The sequence below is a fragment of the Hippocampus bargibanti genome, linkage group LG05 (assembly GCF_051943395.1).
Source record: "Hippocampus bargibanti isolate YZ-2025 linkage group LG05, ASM5194339v1, whole genome shotgun sequence".
In the NCBI taxonomy this organism is placed as follows: domain Eukaryota; kingdom Metazoa; phylum Chordata; class Actinopteri; order Syngnathiformes; family Syngnathidae; genus Hippocampus; species Hippocampus bargibanti.
Window position 1 is genome coordinate 32,250,922 of NC_142738.1, and position 13,326 is coordinate 32,264,247.

At 42.8% G+C, this 13,326-nt stretch overlaps 1 protein-coding gene across 3 annotated transcripts in view; it reads left to right on the forward strand.

The window, feature by feature from the left end:
- gan (gigaxonin) overlaps window positions 1-12,537 on the forward strand; it is a 30,036-nt gene extending 17,499 nt beyond the window's left edge. For all 3 annotated transcript variants that reach the window (XM_088995780.1, XM_088995782.1, XM_088995781.1), the window contains 4 exons: window positions 2,495-2,631; window positions 4,296-4,430; window positions 7,263-7,372; window positions 7,462-12,537. In XM_088995780.1, coding sequence (XP_088851906.1) covers window positions 2,495-2,631; window positions 4,296-4,430; window positions 7,263-7,372; window positions 7,462-7,634 — 555 coding nt within the window. In that variant the 3' untranslated portion in view covers window positions 7,635-12,537. The remainder of the gene's footprint in view (window positions 1-2,494; window positions 2,632-4,295; window positions 4,431-7,262; window positions 7,373-7,461) is intronic.
- The last annotated feature ends 789 nt before the right edge of the window (window positions 12,538-13,326 follow it).

Here is a 13,326-nt window from a genome sequence, read left to right on the forward strand (position 1 = left end):
CTTGCTGCGGCCAATCTTCATTCCTCTCCTTTCCTAGAAAGATGTGGAGGCATACCTCCACATCTCTAGTTTCTCCGCCACCTGTTCCCTGTTCTCACTACAGATGACAATGTCATCTGCAAACATCATGGTCCGAGGAGATTCTTGTCTAACATCGTCTGTCAGCCTGTCCATCACCATAGCAAACAAGAAGGGGCTCAGAGCTGACCCCTGGTGGAATTCCACTTCCACCTTGAATTCCTCCGTCACACCAACAGCACACCTCGCAACTGTCTTACAGTCACGATGCATGTCTTGCACCGCTCTGACATACTTTTCTGTCACTCCAGCCTTCCTCATGCAATACCACAGCTCTTCTCTGGGCACCCTGTCATACGTTTTCTCCAGAACTACTAAGTGTCAAGTTATGTTGAGCTCCCCCCCTAACTTGAAAAGGGTTTTGACTGTGTTGACCGGCATTACACTGGGACTTCACTCTAACTCCAATGATGAGACAGATTTCTCCTTTCTTCTTCCTCTTTTAATTTGGACTTAATCGTCTCTTTTCTCATTGAAAAGACAATTGCTGATTGTAAGGTCAAAAACCTTTGAGGAAGGTAAAAACACAAACGGCAATTAGGTTTACATTTGAAGGCAGTCTCTTAACAGGCTGGTTTTGACATTAAACCACCAAATCAAATCATCAAATAAACGGTCACAATAACAGGTTCTCTCCGGATGTGGACATCCCTCACAATGCCTTTGTCATCTGGGTTGGTGCTGATAACTCTGCCAAGCTTGAAGTGACCCCTCAGTGCGTTTTGGTGACATAACCACACAATGTCTCCCACAGTGACATTTCATTCAGCAGTGTGCCATTTGCTTCGGACAACAAGGTTGGGACCTGCGAGTTGACTCCAAGATTTCCAGAACCTGGTTACTTCAGCCTGCATTGCCCTGAGCCTTTTGTAGGGGGAGATGGAAAAGTCAAATGTTTTGAGGTCTCCACTTTGAGATGCACGACCAAGAAGGAGGCTGTTTGGTGTGATATTTTGGATGCAGTTTCCCCGACTCTGGATTCTGGCATCAATCGGGCCTCATTTGCGAGGTTTGCTGCAGTGTAGAGAGCTGTCTGGAACTCTGAGAAGCTGAGCCCGTACTCTTTACCAAGACTCTGGAGTGCCCTCTTTACAATATGTACAGCGGCCTCTGCTGCACCGTTCCTGTGTGGAGAGTCAGTGGGGTGAATTTTCCACATCCACTTAGTTCCATTTTTGGCTGCTGTATCCTCCAGTGTTGTTTGATCCAATCCATCCAAGAAGCTGTACAGTTCCTTGAGGAAAGACTTTGCTCCAATGAAAGTGGTGCCAGGATCAGACCAGATCTTTCTTGGATGCCCTCTGAGGGCTGTGAATCGTTGATAAGCCATCGGGAAGCTGTCTGTTGACGGAGTTGTGACCAGTTCGGTGTGGATAGCTCTGCTGGCCATGCAACAAAAGACAACTCCCCAGACTTTTAGTGTTACTCTTTTCTTGTCATCATCTTGGACTTGGTATGGGCCAAAGAGGTCAAGTGTTGTAAACTCAAAGGGTGCAGCAGGCTCTGTCCTCTATGATGGCAAGTCACCCATCACTTGTTGGCATTTCTTTGCTCTCAACTTCCTGCAAGTCATGCAGCCATCAACAACCTTCTGGGCAATTCTTCTTCCCCTTATCACCCATGCTTTCATCCACATCTTGAGCAGTGTGCCAGCCACTCCATCATGGGGTAGGAGTGGGACACAGCAGTGGTCGTCTTTAAATGTCTGCACGCGGCCACCACAGACTAATAGTCCAGAGTCCTGGTCTTTGTAGACCACCAGCCTGTTCGTGGTTGAATTTGGGACATTTACACCCTCTTGTGCTGAAAGAAAAATGTCTCGCAGGGCATCTTTCCTTTCTTCCACAGAGATGGCTCCTTTGGAGGAGACGGCCTCCCACTTTGGGCCGTCCAAGGCTTGAACTTGTTGAGAAAACCTTTTTGCCGCCCTCCAGACCATTGCAACTGTTTTGACCAGTCTGGTCAGCACACTGAACCGTTTGACATCCAAAAGGTTTTGGACAACTGACCCTCTTGGCGGTCTCCTCTTTTCTGTTTGGGTGTAATTGGACTCTTTTTCCGGAGACTGTTTCTGAGCAGCAAATGCTTTTCTCTGCAACTTGTTGATGGTCTCTCTGGCGGTGGTTGCTAGTTCCCTGGCAGATTTGGTTGGCCATTCACTTTCTGGCAGACTTAAGAACCTAGGTAAATACCATAGTTCAGTGGTTACAGCCACCCACATATTTCAGTGAGTTGTGTCTCTTTAGTGATTGTTCCAAATGGGTTCAAGAGTTGTACTGAAATATACGGCTGTTTGAGCACTTTCTTTCATCTCGTGTCTTTGTTTATCTCTGATATGGCCCAAGCGACCTGTCAGACCAAATCCTATATGACTGTATACCATAATACTGATCTCTCGTGCCTGCACCTTCCCTAGGTAGGTTGCTATGCCTCCATGAATAAGAAGATCTATGCCATGGGTGGCGGTTCCTATGGGAAACTTTTCGACTCAGTTGAATCCTTTGACCCCAAAACCCAGCAGTGGACAGGTCTCTGTCCACTCAAAGAGAGAAGGTAATCCTTTAGTTTTGCATGTAGTAGTCTTCTGATGAATTCAGGAGGCTTTATTACTACCATTACATGAACTGATGGAAACACTGACTGTATCTACCCCGGTCAAGGATGACGCTTCATCCTGATGTCACAAACGTTTATTGTGGAACACCCAGTGTCAACCACTCTGAGCACACATTCGAGTCACCTCGCATTTCAGTTAAGAGGGCCGACCCATGTCCTAAACTGCAAACTGAGAAATTGGTTCAAACATTACAGGAATCCCCAGTTCCCGAGTCATCTTCCAAACCCATCATCTTCTCTATAAAAGCTGCCTTCCAGAGAAGATTTGACCTCCGATGCTATGTACTTTTCCAAACTATTACAGTCTACCAGCAGGATTTGAGCATGGCCTCTCGATCAGAGCTTTGGAGTTTGTCCTCCACTCAATAGAGTTCAGAGGATCACCTGAGAATAGGGCAGGCTCTGGGTTTTTGAAGATGACTCGGAACTCGTGATTCCTGTCATGTTTGAAGCAATTTCTCAGTTTGCAGTTTATGACATCGGTCATGGTGGGAGAAAGGCAATGTAACTTTCTCTGTGGTGTGTCATGCCCTTCCTTCATTTCTTCTTCCTCAAGCACACCTAACTCTGCTTTCATTAGTTCTTCCTCATCATACACACGTGACTTTGCCTTCATTACTTTGATGTCTCTCAGATTTTCAAGTTTGTACATTGAGCTTCAACAGCACAGCTCACCCACCGAAAAACGTATCCCGTGACTGTAAAGTGACCTTGAGAATTTTGAAAGGCGCTTAGAAATGAAATGATTATTTATTTGTTTATTTTTTATTTTTTACGGTTCAGGTTATGTTTATGGGTGTGGTTATGGTCTTGGTTAATGGTTAATTGTGATTGTTATAAGCAGTGTCTGAAAGTCATGAGAAAAAGTTAGCGGACGCCAGGGCAGACAACTCTGAAAAATTGCCTGCCCGATTTTTTTCACAACTTGAAACACAATAAGACGACTAAGCGCAGAAAAAAAAACATTGTTGTAAAGTATTAAGGATTGATAATCAGAATATATAACAGAACAACACTTTAAAATGAAGTACAGTAATTGAAGTACCTACTATATATGCTCCCTTACTTAATTTGTTGTAAATATTTGCGTTGCGTCATCTGCTGCAAGCCACGTGAACTCCTCTTTCCACCATGCTTTCAATGTACCTTTACGTTTTGTAGCGTCATCAATTTTGTTAACTTCTTTTGAATCTTTCTTCTGGGGCTGAGGTTTTGGCTTGATTCCTAACCACTTATCCATTTTTCTTGTGTTCTCTGTGCGTCCACTTTGGAAAATGAGATGCAAATGCATTCGGAAGCACAGTTATTTGATGCAGGCATCTGACTGGCTGCCGAGTGTGTCAAGTGCCAAACGAACCGAAATTAAAAATTGCCAAACGAACAGAAATTCCAAAGTTTCAAAACAATCGGATATTTCGAAATCGGAATAGAGCAAATGTTTTATTTGAAAAAAAAAAACTGTTTTTTTTTTCCCCTGGCAAAAGTTGTCGGCCACCCGGGCATAGAGGTTCTGGAAGTTGTACGCCCGGCGTAAAAGTTACACACTTCGGGCAGACGTTATTTCAAACACTGTTCTAAGACCTCCCCGACTTTGTGGTTAGGTTTGGCTCTGTGGCCTGTGGCATCGGGAAGGAGCTCTACGTGTTTGGCGGTGTGAGAAGTCAAGAGAACGACAACCCGGAGCAACGTCATATGATGACCTGCAAGTCTGAATTCTACCATGATGAAATGAGGAGGTTTGTATCTTCAGGCTTCTCTTTTGCATTCACGAACAGTCTTAGGGATCCTTTTCTGAGGGACGATACTACTCAAGTCAGTCACTGTCTTTTCATTCATTTTAGTTAACTCAAGGCAATCTGATGTTTTACAATCTGTGTCAGCTCTCAGTCATACAGAAGTGGTCCATCGAGGAAAAGGTTTCTTCAGCCGTCATCGTACTTCTTTGAAGGTGTTGGACGTTTCGCTCCTCATCCAAAGAGCTTCGTCAGTGAACTAAAGTTGTGCTGGTAACCCTGGCCCTACATCCCCAATGGACAGATTCCTTCTTAGGCTGATACCACACAGACCTAGTCATGCTAATGAGGTGAAACCAGTAGCCAGTAGAGCTAAACAGACTGGCTTCAGGGAGTGGTCCACTGCTTCCCCAACCTTAGAGGACGGACTATCAGAGCACAGCCACCTCTGTCCATGAGGGATATAGGGCCAGGGTTACCCTCACAACTTTAGGTCGCAGTTGAAGCACTTTGGATGAGGAGCGATACGACCGACACCGTCAAAGAAGTACAGATGACAGCTGAAGAAACTTTTTCCAGGATGAATCTCTTGTTTTCTGTGTTGACTTTGAAATATTTTTATTGTTGGGTTCATTTTTTTCATCAATTATAAGCAACACGCTTTCATACGTACGTGAAATATTTTTACCTTTTACAAAATACTTTCTTTGCAAAAAATAGTAGCAAAAAGGCTGCGGCCCTCTAAGCAGCAGAAAAATAATATCCCCGCAATACACTTTCAAGTTGTGGCGAAAAAAATTCGGTTCGCAACTGCTCGATCCTGCTCGAAATGGCCTTGCGTTTTTCGAAGCCGCTGTTCCTCATTCGGTTTGTGGTTGGACCCTGGGCTAGTTACTGGCAAATCGTAAGGCAATACTTGATCAAACATATACAAATTAAATAGTAAGTGATTTCAAGGACAACTGACCCCATTTTTTTTGTTTTTTTTGTTTCCTAACTGACATCATTAAAACGTTTTATGACATCTAAAATAGCCAAAACACGCAGGCTGATCTTTTTAGTCAAATGCAAAAGACCAAGAAGAATGACATAACGTGTCCAAAAACGACTTCAAAATGAAACCAAAAGGGGCCAGTTTCTGAAGGTCCCGCCCCCTTGTTCGTGACATCACGCCAGGACATATTTGCCTTGCTCTAGAATTAAAACAATGGCTTGAGATTCGGAGAAAATGCTGTCTTGTTACTTATCCAGTGATGAATATGATTCAAATAGTTCTGAAGAGGAAAGCATACATGTTTGCAATCGATTCAAGAAGTCCTTCCGTATCATTTTGAGGCGTCTGGACTGAAATGTAGCGCCCAGAAAATGCACAAGATGGCGCCCAAGCTGCGTTGGAAATGGGCTGATTTGTCTGCTGGGAATTTGTGTCAACTCGTATCAAATAGTAGTCTTGGTGCAACACAAAACGATTCACCATGGCGTTATTGATGTGTTTTCCTTCTAATTTCGCCATCAACACGAAGTTTTCAGACCAAACAAAGTACCCAAAATGCATTGTGTGTCGCTTTCTCGGTCAGTGTCGATACCTACCGTGACGTCACGGTAGGTATCGTCATCAACTGGAAAACAAGACTTCCTAAATATTCAGCACGAGTCTTAAAAGGTAAAATATCGCTATATGCGGTGGAATCTTTGTAAAATATGCTCAGTAGAAGTCATTTGAAGTGATTTTCCAAATTATGGACACAGCTTGTCCGGAGGCGTCGCTTGTCCTTTAACAATTATTATTTTGGCATCTTTGGGTCGGTTGAAAGGCATTATCTGAATATTTTGTCTTATGATTAAAAATACAACTGGATCCCTGTGGGTAAGGTCAATGTGTTTTTTTCTCCAAAGAGAGAAAAGAAGCAGCTGTGTATATCTGCGAGTGACACACTCTACTGACGAGAGTCGACTCCCTTGTTGTTGTTGTCATTGCTTCTGTAATCCAGAATCAGAAAAGCTTTCATCGTCCCACAATGGGGAAATTTGCAGTCCACAGCAGCAAGTTGAAAGGGGATAGGGGGGTGAAAGGATAAAAAAAAAAAAACATATTCTAAGCATCATAAAAATGTCAACAGACTGAGATGTATACTGTAAATGTGCATAATACATTTAATAAAAAAACTGTACATTATGCAAGTATCAAGAAAGAGGTATATATATATATATATATATATATATATATATATATATATATATATATATATATATATATATAATATATAATATATATATATATATATATATATATATATATATATATATATATATATATATATATATATATATATATCTGTTTTGCATCAACCCATATTTACAGTACAAGAGTCTAGTTTTTTTTTCCCCCCACGTGATTATTGACAATTGAGAAGCCTGACTAGCAGTCAGTAGGAACGAGCGGCGGTACCTCTCCTTCTTGCAGCGCGGGTGTAACAGTCTCTGGCTGAAGGAGCTCCCCAGTGCTTGTGATGTTTTGTCAAGCTTGCCACACAGGCCGTGATCAATGGCACTCGAGTCTTGTTATTGTTCAAGTCACTGTGGTGCCATTTTATTTTTCTTTGTTGGACAATGACTGTCTTCACTCTGTTGTTCATGGTCCATTAAATGCCGTTGAAATTATTGTGTAATCATGCCCTTCCTGATGCCATCAAACAATGAGATCTTGCATGAGCTTTCTGGCTCTGAATCTCGGCAAGCACTGTAATATGTGACCGCAAAATGTCAGAAGAAAACAACAACAACGAGAACAGCTGGACTTGATTGCCACCAGTGTGAGGGTGTGATTTTGTGCAGGTGGATGTTCCTAGATGACCAAAATGTATGCATCCAGACCAGCTCGTCATTCGTTTATGGCGCTGTTCCCATCGGAGGCAGCATCTATGTGGTTGGAGACTTAGATACCGGTCAGTGGAACGCAAACACGATGAACCGGATGTTCGCAAGCAACTTTGAGATGAATCTTGTGAGCACGTTACCTGCTGTGCACACACAGGTACCAGTTTTGACTACATTCGCGAGTTCCGTCGCAGCACGGGGACCTGGCATCGAACCAAGCCCATGTTACCCAGCGACCTCTCCAAAACGTCCTGTGCTGCACTTCGAATCGCCAACTGTCGTCTGTTCCGCCTGCAGTTGAGCCAAGGCATGTTTCGAATCAGAGTCTGAATTGAGGAAAAACAAATTGGCTGCAACTGTACGTCTCTCTGTGTCTTGCACCCCCCCCCCCCCACCCCACACACACACCCGTAAAACATGCTTGGGTTCGGGGAATTGGATTGGATTGGATATGCCTTTTTTAGTCTCACAGTGGAGAAATTTACATTGATCAACACTGAAGTATTTGAGTAGTTGAATATGCTCACGGTTGTGTTGGGGAGACTTTAATTTGTTGATGTTTTTTATTTTATTTTGCTGTTTAATTTGTGGCAAGCATTTATGAATGTATTTGTTTTACTTTTGGGCTGATGTCGAACTATTTGACCATTCAGTTTGATATTTTTTGAAAAAAAACTTGTAATCAATCCATGCCTTTATTGTACAGTGATACCTGGGCTTACTAACTTAATTGGTTCCTACACAGAGTGTGTAAGGCGAAAAGTGTGTATCCCAAACATTAATTTCCCATAGGAAACTATTAAAATGAAAATAATCCGTTCCCAGGTTCCCACAAAGCATAATTTTCTACTTTCTATTTTTCGAAGCCTTAAGACTACACAAAATTTACCCTATTTTATGGATAATAAATATGCTATGGTATTGTAATTAAAGAAATAAACTGTACTATATAATAAAGTGGTTTTACTGACCTTTGTGATGGTCGTTGATGGTTTGATGGAATGGAGTGGCCGCTTTCATCAGCATTAAACACTTGATGAGGAACATAGCCCTCCCTCTTCTTCCACCATCTTGAGAAATGTTTCCTTGTAAGCTTTGGCGTCAGAACTGGCTGCCTCACCATGACGAATGACACTATGAATCCCTGTACGACGCTTAAAGTTCACAAACCATCTGTGGCTAGCCTTGAAATCATCAATGGATGACGAACTTCCAGGTTGTCTCTTGACGATATCCGAGTGAAGTTGCCATGCTATCTCTGCTATAATTTTACCTAGTTCCTCATCAATTTTGTTCTGTTTAGCTGGGTTGATAGCTTTTTGCATCAAGTGTACAGATGGCTTGTGCCGGTTATTTGTGGAGCCTGATTGATGGGATATTTTAACTTTGCAGTCTACACTCTGCCTCTGAACTATCAATAAAGTTGAAACAAGTGCAAATTTTAAATTCTCGTGAATTTAACGTTCGTAAGCTGAAAGGTTCATTAGCCAAGGCGTTTGTAAGCCGAGGTATCAGTGTATTTCTTTTTCCTGGAGGTCTAATGTTAAATTGTGAATTTGGGCAAGACTGGAAGAAATAGCAGTCAGGAATATTTACGGGGAAACGATCTAACATAGTCACGTACTGTATATATATATTTTTAACATTGGTTTTATGGGCCATTGATCATTGGTATTATTCTTTGGAAATGGATATCTGGAAGACTGGTTAAAAAGCACTTGGCCAGTTTTTAGGAGGGTGGTAGAATTCCTGATCACGGTAACAATATTTGACACACAATTTGTCTTACGCAAATTACGCACTTGCGCAATGTTTTGAATATGTTGGTTTCAAAATACTGCGTTGTTTAACTGCTGGTTACGAGCATTGGGTCGTTACCAAAACAACACAATCCCAGATACAAGCAGTGGGAATGAGTTTTCTCCGGAGGGTGTCCAGACTCTCCCTTCGAGACAACTTGAGAAGCTCTGTCATCCGGGAGAGGCTCAGAGTCCAGTCACTTCTCCTCCACATCGAGAGAGCCAGATGTGTCACGATCTGGTTGGCGAGCAACGGGCGGCGCTGTCGGCCCCACCTGCACCTGCACAGGTGTTCGTCGTTCCAATCAGTGGCAGTTAAAAGGACTCCCGGCACGACCATTCGGTGTCGGGTGTTTGCTTCACCCCGTCAGATTTTGTTCCTGCTGCCTTTATTGAATACAATTTGTCAATTACACCCTGCTGCTCCCTCCTGCCCGCTTTTTTTGGGATCCACCACCACGCACACCGTGACAAGATGAGGTGGCTCGGGCATCTGATTTGGATGCCTCCTGTATGCATCCCTGCTGAGGTGTTCTGGCCATGTCCCACTGGCAGGACACCCCGGGGACGACACACTGGAGAGACGATATCACCAAGATGGCCTCGGAATGCCTCGGGTTCCGTTGGGAAGAGCTGGAAGTCTGGGCTTCCCTGCTAAAGCGGTAAAAAATGGAATGATGCACTGTCATACGCAAAATGCTTTTTCTCCGAATGTGTGTGGTCTTCAAAATTAAGTGCACTTTGTCTCGGTCTTTTGATCAAATCTTGTGAATTAACACTAGTAGGAAATGTTGCAACATATTCACTGTGTGAAAAAAGTTATCATTAGTTGGATTTCTGAGCCTCCAACTGGTATCGTGTCATCCTCATTTCGGGAAAAAAAGTGGAATAGGTTGTTCTGAGTACCGCAGTGGGCTATTTCTTTAGACCAGGGGTCGGTAACCTATTTGACTAAGAGAGCCATAAAAGTAAAATATTTAGAAATGTTTTGCAGTGAGAGCCACGCGCACATACACACGCGCGGCCACTTTTCAACAAAATGTCAGAATGCATTATTTAAAATAACTTTGTGATAGTACTCACCGTTAACATGAATAATTTTCCGTTCCTCGTGATTGGTAAAAATCCAGGCAAACCATCGAAATGAAATTCAATTTGCCGGTCCATAGGTGAAGTTACTGCTAGCAAGCCTGCACACGGCTCATAAGCTTCCACACTTGCTATCTGCAATCTACTAGAAGTATGTCGATGCTAACGTTAACATGGGGCTTGTTAAAATGTCACTGACATTCGACTGTTTCATCGATGCTATTGTTTCATTGCAAATTAGAATCAGAACATTTTCTCTCCTCTAATGCTCCGGTGCATTCACGCTGAAGTAAGTGCACTAGTTGGGCTGATTTAAAGGGGTGTTTACCTGTTTCAACATGATGGCCACTATCATCCAATCAAAATTGCGCTTTCCGCCAACTGCAGCCCCAACGGGAAATGAACGGCGAAAAGGCGAGAATATGTATTTAGTTTTATCGGCGAGCCATATGCAATCATCAAAAGAGCCGTCCATATATGGCTCGCGAGCCATAGGTTCCCGACCCCTGCTTTAGACTGTATGTCTTCCTCAGTTGATATGTTCTGCGTTTGAATCTCGTATCAAGTCTTCCTTTGCATCTTCTCATTTTGCTCGTGTCTTTGGCTTCGATGGTGAATTGAAGAATTGTATATGGGCATGAATATGAGTGTGTAAGCTGTCTTCCGGCAAACCAAACGTGTTCCTATTGAAGATGTATGGATGACAAACGAAGGCTGTGTCCATGTTAAATGGCAGCATCACGAACAAATGCAGAAATCCTTCATTTCACTTGTCCTTCTACTTTTTATTGGATACAAATTACTTCTGAATGTACATAAATAAGAGTATGCACAAATACTTGACTGTAATTTGTCAAAGAATAGATCCCGTAGCCCTGAAAATAGACTTTGCTAAAAGTGCATCTAGAGTTGTTGGTCTGGATTTTTTTATTTTTGGGGGGGTGTTGTTGTTGCCTGGGTGACCGCTGAGCCACCATTCCACTTGGTACTATTGTACCCGGTTTGTTGTCTGTGACTTCCAGCTGTTACTGTCTGACTTCAAGTCACCATCATGCATGTGAAAAGTTGAATGACTCTCGCTGAAAGTTCACGCTGCAATGGATAGGTGATATAGTTTCAAAGGAAAATGGTATGTCTCCCACTCAGAAAGACGTTCATTGCCAAAGAGGTTTGGAAGCATCGTCGCTCAACGGCCAGTGAGGTTCTAATTTCCATGCGTATACTTTTAGGAAAGCAACTCCTTTCATACACCCTTCAACCTTGATGGTTCCTTCTGTTGATGATTCATTTCCTCCATTCAAGTTGTCGACGCCATGACGTGTTAGAATGATGACTTGTGAATAGGGGACACTTTGCAATCACTAGTTGATGTGCCGTCGCTCCAGCTGCGTCGAATCACTCACTGTAACTGCAGTGACCTCCTGTACTCTTCTCCTATATCGGCCCATAATTCTACGGCACAATTGTTGAAATCAATTTTTGATCTGGGTTATTGTCAGGATTTGTTGGTGGGGTGCGGGTGGGTATTTGGCTGTTCGATATGTGTGTTTTGTCAAATATGGCCTCTGGTATATGTCAAGTGAATTAAGCGCCAGAAATGATTTTGAAAAATGGAATCCCTGTTATATATATATATTTTTTTTACAACAGATTATTTTATTACAGACAGTGTTTTTTAGGTGTTCAATAACCTGACATGTTTCGGCGTATACTCCCGCCTTCGTCAGAGTACATTAGATATCAGTAGACAGGATGAATTTCATACAACAATCCCTGTTATATTTGAGTGGAATTGGATGACTTTGGATCCATGGATCATTGTTTGCCTTCTCATGCTGCCCCTCAAATGCAAAGTGACACGCATACATGTCACAATATATCATCCTGTGGTTGTTCAAATGCAAATTGCTTGTTCCCATCAGGCGGATGCTGAGTGTCTTCCCCGAATGTTAGCCTTCATTCGGCGTTCTCAATCTAAAGATGTGGAGATTGGACCCCAACTTTCATGAAAAAAGACATCAGTGTTCACAGAAAGAATACATTGGGCAGAAATTGCTTTGGAACTGTGGTTTTGAATATAAGTCATTGAAAAAGAAACATGGGACATGTACAACAAAGGTCTGTCCACTAATTGGCGTCACAGGTGTCTTCAAACTCAGTCAGTCGCGGTGACAAATAATCACTGTGCCATTTGATATATACGACACTCAACAAGGACCATGGAGGAAGTGTATGAGTCAGTGGTCTCACGGGACCGGACAAAAAATAGAGACAAACATGTTAAAAAGAAGCCTATGAAAGCATCGCCATGCAGTTGGTTCTTCTGCAAGTTCATTTGATATGTTGATATTGTTAGATACATATTCATAAATTTGACATTTGTGGGGCTGTTAAATGGTAACAAAAGACTTTAGAGGTGGACTTCAAGGTCTGTCAGTGTCATATTGTTGGATCCAAAATAGACTTTGTGTGAGACTTCCAAGAGGATGGCATGGTTGCAAAGACATCATCAACTCATTCACTGCCATTCCCGAATTTATTGGGTAATTGAAAATATGACGTGGAGCGCCATTCCCAAATTTGTTTAGGTTTTGGCTTTTCTTGCGGGGGGTGCCGATAAAACGCTGGTCAGACCTCCGGCAATGTTTTTTTTTTCTCTTCCACGAGGGGCAGCATTTGCCTTTTCTAGAGCTACCGCCACTTGCGCCTCTTATTATCACGCACACCACACTCCGCTGGTTTCATTCCTATCTCTCTGATCGCTCACAATTCATCCAAATCAACTCGTTCACCTCACGGTCCTCTCCTGTGTCCTCTGGTGTGCCCCAAGTGTCTGTCCTGGGGCCACTTCTCTTTATTATCTACCTTCTTCCTCTTGGCAATATTTTCCGTAAGTTTGTCATTCACTTTCACTGCTTCGCGGATGACACCCAACTTTACCTCTCCAGCAAACCCGACGCCTCTCTTCCACCTTCATCCCTCTCACTTTGCCTCTCAGAAATTAAATCCTGGCTTTCCCATAACTTTCTCAAGCTGAACAGCGAAAAAACTGAACTTCTCCTTGTCGGTACCAAATCCACCCTCCACAAAACCAACAGTTTCTCTCTCACCATTGACAGTTCAACCGTGTCCCC